At 52.2% G+C, this 14,102-nt stretch overlaps 1 protein-coding gene across 2 annotated transcripts; it reads left to right on the top strand.

Annotated features, from left to right (window-relative positions):
• The first annotated feature begins 493 nt into the window (after positions 1-493).
• Positions 494-13,152, top strand: LOC115096363 (very low-density lipoprotein receptor-like). Of its 2 annotated transcripts, none has more exons than XM_029610841.1 (6): positions 494-642; positions 3,363-3,485; positions 4,431-4,553; positions 4,948-5,373; positions 7,440-7,585; positions 11,376-13,152. In XM_029610841.1, exons 1-6 carry the CDS (start codon positions 567-569, stop codon positions 11,409-11,411), a joined length of 930 nt encoding a protein of 309 aa, XP_029466701.1. In that variant the 5' UTR covers positions 494-566; the 3' UTR covers positions 11,412-13,152. The 2 variants fall into 2 exon arrangements, with proteins under 2 accessions (XP_029466701.1, XP_029466700.1); XM_029610840.1 differs by lacking the exon at positions 494-642 and adding an exon at positions 2,593-2,724.
• The last annotated feature ends 950 nt before the right edge of the window (positions 13,153-14,102 follow it).

Below are 14,102 nucleotides of genomic sequence, written 5' to 3' on the forward strand. Positions count from 1 at the left end.
GTTTGAGGTAAAGGAGAGAAATAGTACCAAGTGGTAACAGAACAATGTTAATGGCTAAATAATAAATATAAATAGTAAATACAAATTCTTATAATACACAGCTAACTGGATCGGCTTCCGATTTGTTTTCTGGGTCCATTATTATTTGATATACAGGACCGAAGTCAGTGCTCTTTTTTGGTGTTTTGAAAATCTGGAGCCAGTTGACCACTCTACTGCCACTCTAGCCTCCAGCGAGCTACTAACAATCAGCTATGCAATCGCCCAACCCTGACAAAAATATTTTCCCAGCACAACAGGGAAATAAAGTAGCTCAGTCCGACAACACTGGACCAAGCAGCGCCAAGGGACCGAGTCTGCAATGAATTAGCCAATCAAACCGCTCCTTTCGCCCTTTTGTAACAATAATGCGCGCCAGTTTCATCTGCACCCAATAGGCATTCAGCGACAGCGGCCACGTGAGACCAGGGAGGCGGGCGCGCGCCTGGCGACGTCATGACGCTCAGCGGCCGCGCTCCAGCAGTGACAGCGGGGCGGGTCCTAGGCGCGCACGTGCGGAGGTCAGCATGGACGCGCTGCCCGCTTGCTGGCTCCTCGCCGAGTTCTTGTGCGCCCTGTTAGCCTCGGAGCGAGGGGTTTCCGGTAAGTGCGGCCCTGACCTTTCCGTCCCCCCTTTCTGTGAGCGCTGCCCTCCGCCCCCCGCTTTTAGTGGCCCGACGAGCTCCATTCATTGCGGCCACCATGCGGACTCCTTGGCGCCCCGCCTCCCGGGATCCGCTATTGGCCGGAAGCGGAATTCTGCCCGTCCCCCCTCTTACCCGCTAACGGGGCTGCTGATTGGCTTTTGTCTTGTGAGCTGATGCTAATTGGACGGCCCATGGGTCAGTCTGACAACGCCCCCGTGCTGTCTTTGCTGGGCCGGCGGAGGTCACTGCCTGGAAGGGGGAGGGGGGCTGTTACCGCGTTGGAGCCGGAGTTTAGTCCCGGGAAAGGCACGGATTACTAGATCCACGGGTTGGAGGGACGGTTACCTTTGTGGCTCGGCTTGGGTTAGATGGGTGGTGATGATGACCTCCTGTGATGGGCTCAGGAATGAAAACTTCACTTTCTTTTGAATGTGAACTTTCGTTATAATTCTAATGTGAAATCTTGTAAATAAGTTCTGCATGCACCATGGTTGGATAGGCTTATAAAAAAAAAAAAAACCCAACCCAACCCTGAATATTTTCCTGAGTGTGTGATATATTAATGGATGTGGCAATGTCATCTGCTGCTGAATAGATCAGCAGCAGACAGTCCCAGAAGGCGGCTTTCTTTGGGACTGAACATAGTGGAGACACATTATATGACTGTCAAACAAAGGCAGGGTAGTATCTCGGTGAAGAGGTGGGCATTCCCTGCCATATCTCAGCCTATCCTTTATACCTGCACCTGATAAAATGTAATGAAAGATGATTATAGAAGCACCTGCCCCATCCCAGTTCTGGCCACTGCTGCCTTTGAATCAGCAAACTGTTGCACATAAAACTTTTTATATTCCTCAAATTCCAAGACAAAGGTGAAGACTGAATTAAAGCAGCATGATGACCTTGCAGCACTGCAGTTTGTATGGAAGAGCCACTGCCAGTGCTGCAGGATTGACACATTCAGACTTCCAACCAGGCTGTGCTCATCAGAATTTGTTAAGATATTGATTTTGATAACATGGAATAGCTCTTGCATATATGCTTTTATCTTTATCAAATCAGCCTAATTCTTTCTGTTGAAATTCAGGCTGATTTGATAAAGATAAAAGCATATATGCAAGAGCTATTCCATGTTATCAAAATCAATATCTTAACAAATTCTGATGAGCACAGCCTGGTTGGAAGTCTGAATGTGTCAATCCTGCAGCACTGGCAGTGGCTCTTCCATACAAACTGCAGTGCTGCAAGGTCATCATGCTGCTTTAATTCAGTCTTCACCTTTGTCTTGGAATTTGAGGAATATAAAAAGTTTTATGTGCAACAGTTTGCTGATTCACAGGCAGCAGTGACTGACAGGCAGCAGTCACTTTGGGTCACACCAAAGGTCCTTCCAACACAGTATCCCATTTTCTATAGCAGCAAGCACTGAGTGCTTAGAGGTCATATATAAGAAACAAGGCATGTGCAACGTGATCATCCTTATCTTGCCATCTCTTTTCTTGCAGCCATTGTTTAGGATTGCCCTGAACCTTGGGAATACCTCTGACTGTTTTAATAGCCTCTGATTGATGATTGGCCTGGCTTCCATGACGTTGTCTAATATTTTTTTACTCTATGTTTTGTTTTCATAATATAAAACAGCAGCAAGATAATTGGTTTCCAAATAACAGGTGTTGGAAGGCAGCTAAACAAACAACCTTTATAAGCAATGAGTTTTAATGTATCAAGGCAATCCTCGGCTTTAAGGGAGTGGAGGAGTGGTTAGAGTAGCAGGCTGAGAACTCACCTTGAACTCCTTTGGAAAGGCAAACAATGAAATCTAAAATCCAAGTAAAAACTGTAAAGCCCATTCAGTTTCCATTTTCCCTGCCTACTGAAATGCAGCTGACCCTGCTCGAATCCTCTGGGCTTATTTCAGGCTTTATTGAAATTTGCTACTGCTGCAAAGAACTCTGGCCCTGTGTTATGTCTGAGTCTGCCTTTATTTCTGGATTTGTTTTGATATTGTGGCACCTCATGGACATTTCAGCATTATCCGGTACTTAGGCGTGGAAGTGATGATGGTGGATGATGTGCCTTCTGTTTTTTGTCTATTACCCTCAGCCTACTTGTCCTTTTCTTGTTTCTTGGATTTGGTGTAGTAAAGCTGATCTTTCTCTTTGCTGCTTTTTTTCACGAATGCTCCTAAATCATATGGCATTTTGTCTCCGTAATCCTGTTTTGTTGAATAGGCCCAAGCATTCCTTGTTTGCTTTTTTTTAAATCTATGACATTTCTCGTCCCCTTGTTAGTTCATCTCCCACTCCACAATTTGTAATCAAAGAATCAAAATAGTAAAACAAATTGTAGTAAAACAAATAAATAAGTAAAACATACCATTGTGCATGTAATAATGTTTACTTGGAGTATAGTGTTCATGCCTTAGATGTGTCATAATGACCTTTAGGCCTTGAGTTGCTGAGTTTTGTGGTCCTCCTTTGATTTCAGCTGTTTGTTTGCCACAGTGTGCTGTGACATTGAATTGTGCATATTCCGTCAAGAAGAGAGATTTGTGTTCTGGCCGGCCCGCCACCCGTTGCCGAATTTTTCCATCCTCTTCCAGGCCCAGCGCCATTTCCCAAACCCGCGCAAGTTAAATTCTCCTTATTTTTTGTCTCTGTTTTTCTTTCTGCTCAGGGTCTCCTGTGACAACCTGCCTGTCGCGACAGTACGCCTGCAGAACCGGCAGGTGCATTCCAGCAATCTGGCGCTGCGATGGGGATGAGGACTGCGAGGATGGCAGCGACGAGGCTGAATGTCGTAAGCTCTTGGACTCCAGCACCATAAGAGCTGGCAAACTGGCGCCCTTTAATTAGGGACAGTACAAATCTCTGAATATTGAATAGTGTTGGCAGAAATTATTATACTGAGGGGAGGGGCGGGCATGGGGTTTGTATAGAAAAGTAAAAACGGTCCCACCCAGGCTGCCAGCTCTCGCTGTGGTGTAAGGGGAGCTCGCCACCTGGGCCACTACTTAAATTTAAAACAGAATCATTCCTCGGATCCAGTTCAATTAATTGGGACCGAGGGAGTGAGCTGGTGGTTAGAGCAGCAGGCGGAGAACGAGGGAAATCCCGCCTTTTCCCCCCCATGTTGCTGCTCCTTTTGCCTTTGAGGAAGTCGCTTCACCCTCTGTTGGGTCAGGTACAGACGTAGATTGTAAGCCCCCTGGGTCAAGAACTTGCCTGAATTGTAACTCGCTGTGAGCACAGGATTAGAAAAGTGAGTAATCAAATGTAAACCTTTGCGGGTTGCATACCTCCTGTTAGCCTAAGATAAGAATTATTCAGAGATGTGGTTTACTTTTTTTTTTTTTACAGGAAGTTTAATTCTGGTTTGGTCAGAGTCCAAACAGTTCCCTGTCCCCCAGTGGGTTTAGGTGATAGGATGTTTAAATGTACGGCCTTTTGGCCATATGAGGTTCTGAATCTCGGCCAAAAGGCCGTATAGCTTGTGGCTATTGCTGTTGCAAGCATCTTATGGTTAAGCGTGTGTGTGTGTGTTATGTGTATGTGTGTGTGTGTGTGTGTTATGTGTATGTGTGTGTGTGTATGTATGGGTGTATGTGTATGTTCTGCGTGGCAGATGCACGGAGCCGACTCGGAACAGCTGCAGGGTTAGAATAGCTCGGAGCCTCAGGCGACTGCTGCAGAAGCAGTCTGTCTGTCTGTCTGTCTCTGCTCACTGTGCGCCCGTCTGTTACAGGGGAGGCCGCCTGCTCTGGGTTCTTGTGCTCTAACGGGCAGTGCATCGAGAAGAAGTGGCGGTGTGACGGGGAAGCAGAATGCGAGGATGGATCCGACGAAAGGCCGGAAATGTGTGGGAAAGGTTTGTAGTTCGACGTCGTGCGCCCCTATCCCTGGAAATGCGTGCACCACGGCACAAGGTATGAGGACATTCGTATAGCACGGTGCACACCGCACTGTGGTCTTTATAGTGCACTGACCGCCTGTACGTGGATTTCTCAGTAAAGCGAGATTTAACCAGTTAACGTGGATCCAGTATCTGTTCATAGAATCTAATTCCTCATCACGCTGGTCTTGATTTGTTAAAGCTCTTTTCCTCCATTAAATGGCTGACTTGGCAACCTTATTCCTCCATGTCCTTACAGTGTTTAATCTGCAGTTCTTACACGAAACATCTCATGTGCGTGGCATGAACATCACCTGCTCTTGCCTTGTGCGGTTTTGTAACGTTTGTGTCTTTTGGGCTGTGTTTTTAGGGAACGCCACGTGCACGTCTGCACAGTTTCACTGCCGCAACGCGGAGTGTGTGCCCCGAGCGCTGGTCTGCGACGGGAAGGATGACTGCGGTGACAACAGCGACGAGAGTTCCTGTCCGTCCCCCGGCTGCAGGGCCCAGGAGTTCCGGTGCCTGACCGCGGGCCTCTGCCTGCCCGCAGCGGTCTCCTGTGATGGGAAGGAGGACTGCCCGGATGGATCCGACGAATCGCCCGGGCGCTGCCGGGCCTGGCGGCCCCTGCCCTGTGCTGACTCTGAGTTCCAGTGTGCTCCGGGCCACTGCGTCCCAGATGCCTGGAAGTGTGACGGGCACACAGACTGCGAGAACGGAGCCGACGAGGCAGAGTGCGACGACCGTGACGCCGACGCTACAGAGCACCCCTTAGTGAGATGGGAGGTGGCAGCCGGTAAGAGACAGCTCGCATCGCTGAATGTGTGTCTGAGAGAGAAGGATCAACTCGGAGCACTGAGGGGGAGAAAAAAGGGGTGGGCTAAGGGGGGATCTGAAGTTCTGTGCATGTGAAGGAGAGGAGAGGAGGGTAGCCCAGGGCATTGAGCGAAAGAGGGACAGCCAAGGGTGGCAGAGAAGGAACCCACTGGTACTGAGAAGAGAGCGACGAATGAGCAAGGGCACTGAGGTTGTGAGGGGTTAGGGGGCAGCACAGGGTGCTGAGAGCAAGAGGGAAAGAGAAGGTGCAATAATAAAAAAAACATTTCCAGCGCTAAGCTGCCCAGCCTGCTCCCGGGGTAAAAGTTCGTGTGTATGTCACTAACACACCTGCTTTCAGCTGTGTGTGGTTTTTGGAGGAGTTCCCAGGGTGGGGCTTTGATTATTGCTGCCACCACGGGTATTTTGGATTTTCCATCCTTTCAGTTTAATTACTTTCCTATACGGCCTTTCCAATACAAATCACGGTGGTTTCCGGAGTTGTTTTAGTTTTGTGCATTAGTCTTCACCATGAAGAAGGAAACTGTTTATTGTGCGGTGAGCGCGTTCTGGCCGCTCCCTGGAGTTTGTTCTGACCTGGAGAAAGTCTTGCAGCGCACGTGGAGCTTTCTAAGAGTCCCCGCACGTGGCTGGCGCAGCAGACTCTAGGCCCTAGTTTCATATCCAGAGCTGCAACTTCCTGGCACGGGTCCTGACTAGGCCTCAGCCAGCCGCCCTCCCTGGATCTGGGGAGAGGAGGCAGGGCCCGGCACCTCTGATTGTGGGCAATGAATCTCAAGGAGAAGTCCCAAGGGAGCTTAGTAAAGCGCGCCCCCTCCTCAATACTCCCAGCTGCTTCCTAGCCGTCACCCCCCCCTCCTCAATACTCCCAGCTGCTTCCTAGCCGTCGTCCCCCCCCTCCTCAATACTCCCAGCTGCTTCCTAGCCGTCGCCCCCCCTCCTCAATACTCCCAGCTGCTTCCTAGCCATCGCCCCCCCTCCTCAATACTCCCAGCTGCTTCCTAGCCATCGCCCCCCCTCCTCAATACTCCCAGCTGCTTCCTAGCCGTCGCCCCCCCTCCTCAATACTCCCAGCTGCTTCCTAGCCGTCGCCCCCCCCTCCTCAATACTCCCAGCTGCTTCCTAGCCGTCGCCCCCCCCTCCTCAATACTCCCAGCTGCTTCCTAGCCGTCGCTCCCCCCTCCTCAATACTCCCAGCTGCTTCCTAGCCGTCGCTGCCAGTGCCGAGCGGTGGTGGGTGCGGCCCGTGGCTTTCCGTGGTAAAAGGGGAGCACAGAGATGGGGCCTGAGGTACCCGCGGGGGGTCTTACAGGGGCTAGCGCTGAAAACCAAGCAGCAGGGAGGTGCTCTGGGGACTTGATTAGAGCACGGGATGGTGTCCTGTGTGTGGGGTCTCCTTTCTCCAGAGCTCCTGGGTCAGAGGAATTGTACAGAGCTAATTACTGGGGCTGGGGATCCTCTTCCCGCCCCGTGTCCCTGAAGCTGCCTTTTGGCCCTGCTCGTTTTTAGCCTGGGAAGAAGAGATCCAGGCTGTTTGTTTGTTTGGGAGGCAGGGTCGGCCTGTAATTTCTTGCTCAGTTGGAACAGGCCTCTCTTGGGCTATGATGCCGTGAGTCTATCTACAGATTTATTTTTTCCCTCCCACCTCTGCTCAGTCATTTCAGTGAACGTCCAAGGCTGATGGGCACGCACCTTTTGTAGTCCCCTGTAATTCTGGACCCTAAATCTAGGTCACCAGGTATCACCATTAAGCAGTGACTCACTGGGACTTCCTTTTCCCGCCCCCCACTCATCCCCAGGGACCGTGAGCTCTCTCCTGTTCCTAGCGCCAGTAGATCCCATGAGGTTGGAAGGACCCAGCCCTGGGAATCAAACCCTTATTCTGCGCACGACCTCTGAGCCAGAGTCTTGCAGGGGTAACAGCTTTTATTGGACCAATATAAGAGTGCAGGTTTTACTGGGGTAATTCTCGTACACTGATAATAATACGTACGGAAGACTGAAAAAAGTGCCTTTCCTTCGCAGCGTTCCTAGGTCTGGTTCTGCTGTCCTGTCTGGTGTTATGCTGCATCGTTCAAAGGAAGTGGAGCCGTCCGATGGCAAACATCCTGGAAGTTTCTAAAGAGCATCTGATGCCCATGCGGACAGGCCCTGGCTCTTCCTCCTACACGGTCAGGGTCACTTTTCTTTTTATGGGGGGGGGGGGGAAATCAGGGGAGTATTTGGGGAGTGCTGTCGGGGGGGGGGAATCGGGGGAGTATTTGGGGAGTACTGTCGGGGGTGGGGAATCGGGGGAGTATTTGGGGAGTACTGTCGGGGAATTGGGGGAGTATTTGGGGAGTACTGTCGGGGGTGGGGAATTGGGGGAGTATTTGGGGAGTACTGTCGGGGAGGGGAATTGGGGGAGTATTTGGGGAGTACTGTCGGGGAGGGGAATCGGGGGAGTATTTGGGGAGTACTGTCGGGGAGGGGAATCGGGGGAGTATTTGGGGAGAACTGTCGGGGAGGGGAATCGGGGGAGTATTTGGGGAGAACTGTCGGGAAGGGGAATCAGGGGAGTATTTGGGGAGTACTGTCGGAGGGGTGGGGAATCGGGGGAGTATTTGGGGAGTACTGTCGGGGGGGGGAATCGGGGGGAGTATTTGGGGAGTACTGTCGGGGGGAATCGGGGGAGTATTTGGGGAGTACTGTCGGGGGGATTCAGGGGAGTATTTGGGGAGTACTGTCGGGGGGGGGGGGAATCGGGGGAGTATTTGGGGAGTACTGTCGGGGGGGGGGGGAATCGGGGGAGTATTTGGGGAGTACTGTCGGGGGGTGGGGAATTGGGGGAGTATTTGGGGAGTGCTGTCAGTCTTAACCGCTAGGGGTGCAATCAGCGCTGCAGAATGGGGTGGAGCAGGGGAGATCTCGTTGGATTTCGTCGACGGGACATGGTTTCTTTGATGTATTTAGTTTGTTGGGCATTGACCCTGAGTATGTAAGGAGGCGTGAAGCTAGGTAACTCCCCCACGTGGGCCGCATCATCTCCCCACCCCCTTTACCCTCCTGTCTCTGGTGATGGGATGTTGGGCAGTGTGGGGAGGTCTGTGGCCTGTCCTGCTCTGGGGATTTCAGGGGCAAGGCTTCCTTAGCCACGATTCATCGTGCAGTGAAGCAGAGCTGTGTGACGTGGGTCTCGCTGAAGAAGGATGATAAGTAATGCAGAACCTAGCAGGTGGAAACTCAGCAACTCCACCCCCCAAATCCTATTGTAGATCTTTGATGGGGGGGGCCATATTTTTGTTATAAGAAAGGGGGCTGGTGTGCTCTGTCTTCAGTGGCTGTCGCAGTGTGAGCCTGCCTCCCGTGTCCCCACAGTATCACATCTTTTGGTGCCTCGGTTACCTCAGATTGGGCAGCCGCACAGCCTGGGCTATTCAGCGACCACCCTCCGGTTCAGCGCTGATGCTGTCTGTAGATCTGAAGACGGGCAAAGGTAGAAACCAACTGGCAAGGTCCACGGTTGTGGGCGGCAGCAGCTTCCTGGGTGGTGACGTCACTGGTGATGTCACAGTGCTGTGATGTCATAGTCCTGTTGCTGTGGTTCCTCTGTGTGATATACCGGGTGCTCACTGGCACCAAACCCCTAGACGCTCCCCGGTTTGGCTTCATTGAGCAGGTCATCTGCTGCCCGTGGGAACCTGGGGCTATCCTTAGAAACAGAGGGTGAGAGAAAATGGATTTCTTAGCATTCGGCCAGGTTAATCCACACCAGCGAGTTATGCACCTCTACCAGCAGATGGAGACAGAGCAAAGCTGACGTCATCTGCACCGACATCATCCTGCCAGTATTCTTAGCCTTCAGCAGATGGTGGACATGCATCTCCCTACTGGGGATTGCTTATAAAAAAAAAAATAATAATTTTTAGAAGGAGAAAGAAGGAAGTTTAATTTGCCCACTCTCCTGTGGTGGTCCCTCCCTCCGTCGAGTTTTCCTGAGGTGATAACTGCGGATCCCTCCCTCAGTAGATGGCCTCAATCCAGTAGCTGGTTTTCCGGCACGGACTTAGCTGTAGAGAGAGAAACAGCTGAGAGACTAGCGGGTTCAGGAAGCTGAACGCGACGGTGAAGGCCTTTGCCCTCTCCTCCCCACAGCTGGAGTCCAACTCCGTACTCAGCGGGGACGGGCTGAGCTCAGGTGAAGAGTAAATATGAGAAAAACAAGGGGAGTTACTTTTTAGGGATTCCCCTTCTGGTCTCTGAGCTCGGCGTGGCGGTCCAGCGTCCACTCCCGTCTCCGGGGGAGCTTGGGGAGTTGTGGCAGCTTGGCGGGTTGAGCAGCCTTTTTGGCTAGGCCCTGCTCTCGGGCTTCGTTTAGATGGCAGGTGGTAGACCGCGGCGGCATTCACGCGCTTTTCTACGCGCAAGTCTGCCGCGAAACGGTGTCTGACGTTGGTTTGCGCTTCTGCACGCTGGGCGTCAATTACTTCTGCCCCCGAGGGTAGGTAAGCTTTAGGAGGAGAGGGGAAGGAAGGTTAGGGTAGGGGGGTTAGGGAAGATCCCTCCCAGTCCGCTTCTTAATCGGAGCAGACGGGGAGGGAACGGGAAAGGCCCCCGATGCGTCGCTGCGCAGAGTTTGCGTAAATTCACTGCCCCCTTGCACGCGCTGCCACATACACGTGCGGATTATAAAATCCTGCGTGCATGTGTGCACAGCCCACGGATTTAACACGCGAGCGCATGTTACGAAGTCGGCGCGTTCGTGTGCGCGCGCGCCAGGAGCTGCGCGCGCGTGTTATCAAATCTGGCCCTAAGTGTCCAGTTGTACGCGTGTATTCAGCAGCATAGCCGGGCCGCTGAGTATTAATCATAACAGCCGTCCGCGGTGGCCGCTGAACGTGGGCGCATATTCAGCCATTTTTGACTGTTGACCCCTAGGGGGTCTAGTGAAACTGAGAGCCTACATAGAGGCACGTAGCTCTAGTAAATCTTCAAAAGGGCTCGTTTAGAGGCCTAATTCGCTTTGAAACTTTGCTGGATTTAAGGGTGAGATAAAGGAGGGAATGTGGCAAGCCCTGCGCTCCCGAGTGGTGCTGCGAAGGCGTCCTCTGTAAATGGGGCTGCTGACCGCGGGCCTAAGGTTGAACATCGGTGAGAGTGTGACGGGGTTTGGGCTGTGCATTAACTCCTAAGGTCAGGAGTCGATCTTTTTCCAGCCGCAGGATAACTCCCCAATTCTTCTTCCATTGCAAGTATCCTGGGGCAGAATGACAAGTCGGTTTGTCTGCCTCAGAAACTACTTGAGCCTGATGGGGGGGGGAGGGGGACGAATCGGTTGTTAGGGCCCCTGAGGCCCTACTAGACTTTGGTTTGGAGAAGGATTTCCCTTTTGCTAGCCGGTTTTACCGGCTGTTATCTGTCTGCAGATGGACTGGCGCCAGCCCTTTTCACTCTTGGTGGACTGAACCTGTAAGGAAAGGCCATGGCAGCTAGAGCCTGGGGTTGCAGGGGAGCTGGGAGCAGCCCTGTATGTCTTGCATTTTCAGTAGCTTAAAGGGAGGAGGGGGGAGTGTAGCACATTCGGATTAGAAGGTAAGCGAGGCTGCCTTGGAGCGTGCTGTGGGCTAAAACCGTCCTGCAAAGTTTTAGTTGGACGGTGGCGGGTGATATTCTCTAGGGATGTGCGTTCGTTGGCATTCGTTTCGCAGTATGTGCTTACCTGTGCTTGTATAATGCGAAACGAATAAAACGAATGCCAACGAATGCACACCCCTAATATTCTCTGCACAGAAGGAAGATGCCTGATGGAAAGGAGCAGCTGGCCAAGCTGATTCAGGATTTTGGCTTTTCTGCTCTGTCAGTGGCATCTTGGCCGACACCCCCCCCCCCCCCCCCATGAGGTTTGCCGTAAGACATCGGGACAATCCTGGGAGCGTGCTGTGCTTTTTTTTATACCCCCTGCCTGTGTTGTTTCTTCTGCAGCTGGCCGACAGGAGGACGAGGGACGGTGAGGACTGAGCCCAGCCCATTTGCTCTCCAGCTGGCCCCCCTTGGCTGTGCTGATCGAGGGAGGACTCTGCCTCTGGACCTGCTTCACAAACTCCGGATCGATTCATGGTTTTGGGTTTCTTTGAAGAATCGCACTGCGGGGGGAGTATTTGGTGCTGGTTAACGTGAGAACCCAGATTTGTCTTTTTATCACAAGGGGCTGAGGGTTTTTTTGTTTTGTTTTTTTTTTGAGGCAAACGATGAACATGTGAAGGGCGAGATCAGTGCTGTTGTAGTTGATTCCGAGAGGACAGGAATTCGTCTTCCAGCTTTTAGTGCTTTAGAGTTGAAATCTGGCGGCGGGCAGCGATGTAATGAGTTTGTTAGTGTCGCCCGTCACGTCCTGTAGTTGGGGGGCAGGAGTGGAGACGCCAGACTCCTGTCAGGGCTCCTTCCTCTCTCCGTGCTGGGATCGAGATGAATCTCCTTCCGGGCTGGGCTGGCACTTCAGGACCAGAACATACACTTTTTTTCACTTATTTATTGCTACAAAAGTTATTTATTTTCCAGGTAATAATTCTGCATAGAGAGCAGGAGGAAGGCAGGGTTATTTCATTTTTTTCTTTACAGGATTGCTCAGTGGCATGGGCGGGGGGTTACCTCGTGTCTGTGTAGGAATGTCTCGGTCACCCACCCTCACCTCATCCAGCTGTGCACCTGCTGGTCTCTCTCACGGCACCGCTGCAGGACGGGTGTCGGGTGTGACCAAGGAGCCGCACTGTCGCGCGCGCGCGCGCACTCCGGGTCTGAGACACACAGCCCGTGCGATGGGCCTGGATATGGTGGGAGGGGAGGGCTCAGCACGGGATTATCTAGCAGGGTTTCCACAGGGCCCGGCTTCTTACCAACTCCCTCAGACCAGCGGGAGGCCAAGTGACCTGGGCGCTTTTAGCACTCCTTGCTGAGAAGCCGGCGTGACCCAAGGCTGCCAGCACTGACGTCACAGGGGCCCAGCGGATGAGCGCCGGACCCTAAACGTAGCCACGCTCTTCCAGAATTGATATATTTTTTTTCCCGAGCACTGGGGGGTAGGTAGGTGACCCTGTCTGTGTCTTTACATTTGGTGTGACCCTTTTCAAGCCTCGGCGTTTTTAACCGTGGACATTCCTTGCTCAGATGCGATGAGCGCAGCGACCTGTCCTGCTTATCCCCTGCTGGACCCTCCCATCTGCCCCATCCAGACTTCTGCCCGGCCTCCCGTCTCCCAGTGGGAGACCTCCAGTCTCCCACTGGGGATGCCAATTTCTTTAAAAAGAAATAAATTATTAAGTTTAAACTTTTAGGTGGGTCCATATTTGGAAAGCCAGGAAGCGAGTAAGGGATCGAGTTTGCGGAAGATCTGCTCTAGATAACATTTTGTGCAGACAAACGGTGTGGGCTTTTAAAAGGAAAGATTTATACGGGCAAAATTAATACATCCTCTCTGCCCCCTGTCCCACCACGGGGAGCCGTACCCCGTGCCAGGGAAGGGCAGGTCAGCCGCAGGTCTCTCTCTCACCTCGCCAAGGATTAGCGACTTTCCTTGCGTATTTAATGGTTAATATGTTGCATCACTCTGGTCCCCCGCACGTGTTGTCACGCTGGCCCTGCAGGCGGGTCTCCGGGTCTCGTAGGCGTGCAGCCTGCTTTTCTAGCCGTTGTAAATCAGGTCTTCCACGTTACCTTGTCATTGATTTTCTTTGGATAAACGGAAATAAACGCAATGTTCCTACTTGGGTTGAACTTTTTTTCTCTCGTCTCCAAACCTCTGCCGCAGGACCTGTCTCTTTCCCCCTGCTACAGGCACGGATTCCTCCTGCTGCTGTGCGTCCGCTACGTGGAGCCTGCCAGGTCGAAGGAGCTCCGAGCCCTGCTTTAAGGGAGGGTAGAAGAGATTTTACTTAAATTTAATTAGAAAGGGGCCTGAACTGTGCCAGTGACGAGGGGGTAAAAGCTGCTAAGTGCATTGGATTTTACTAGGGGTGGAGAGGGGGGAGAATCGCGCACATGGAAGTGAGGTGTTGCTTGGGGTGCACAGGTGCGAGGGCTAGAGACGGGGGTGACTGGTACGGCCCGAGAAGGAAGGAGGATGTCTTTCACGAGGCCCATGGGAGGAGGAAGGGAAGGGACATGCCAGCCACCCAGCTGGCAGGGGAAAATTAAAGTCGAGGGCTGTCCTGTACCCACGTTTCATCGGGGTTTGGGCCAAGCTGCGCTCTCGCCGCCTCCATACATGAGACATAGGAAGGAGTCTCCAGCCAAACTCTCTGAGCACGAATGCCCAGCGCAAAGGGAAGGTTGCAGTATTTCTCTCCTGGTGAATGTATTTTTACAAACATCCTCTGCACTGAACCTATAACACTGATTTAAAAAACTGCGTGATCTGCACTGTGCAAGTCATCAACCACAGGGTCCACCTTCAGTGAGGGGAGTCTGGAGTTCATCCTCCCTGCATCTTGTGCTGCCCCAGGTGTTAGCTGCTGTTGACAGGGAAAGCAAACATTAAACCCCCCTTTCGTTTTGACTCGGTAAAAAAGTTCAAATTTCGTAGGGAACAACTCCAGCAGAGGTTCCTAAGATGCAGGAAGGGTCTAGGAGCGTGGAGCTGAGCCAGGTTACTGGCGTAAGTGTAACGTGCAGTTATTTGCTGTGGGGCAGGCAGGGCCTGGGCCCAGGAAAGGA

Source organism: Rhinatrema bivittatum, chromosome 8 (genome assembly GCF_901001135.1).
Source record: "Rhinatrema bivittatum chromosome 8, aRhiBiv1.1, whole genome shotgun sequence".
Lineage (NCBI taxonomy): Eukaryota > Metazoa > Chordata > Amphibia > Gymnophiona > Rhinatrematidae > Rhinatrema > Rhinatrema bivittatum.

Bases quoted from the DNA above. Each gene is read 5' to 3' on its own strand.
- LOC115096363 (XM_029610841.1), top strand. From the start codon at position 567: ATGGACGCGCTGCCCGCTTGCTGGCTCCTCGCCGAGTTCTTGTGCGCC. The intron at 4,554-4,947 runs GTTTGTAGTTCG...CTGTGTTTTTAG, and splicing joins GCCGGAAATGTGTGGGAAAG to GGAACGCCACGTGCACGTCT. The intron at 7,586-11,375 runs GTCAGGGTCACT...TTTCTTCTGCAG, and splicing joins CTGGCTCTTCCTCCTACACG to CTGGCCGACAGGAGGACGAG.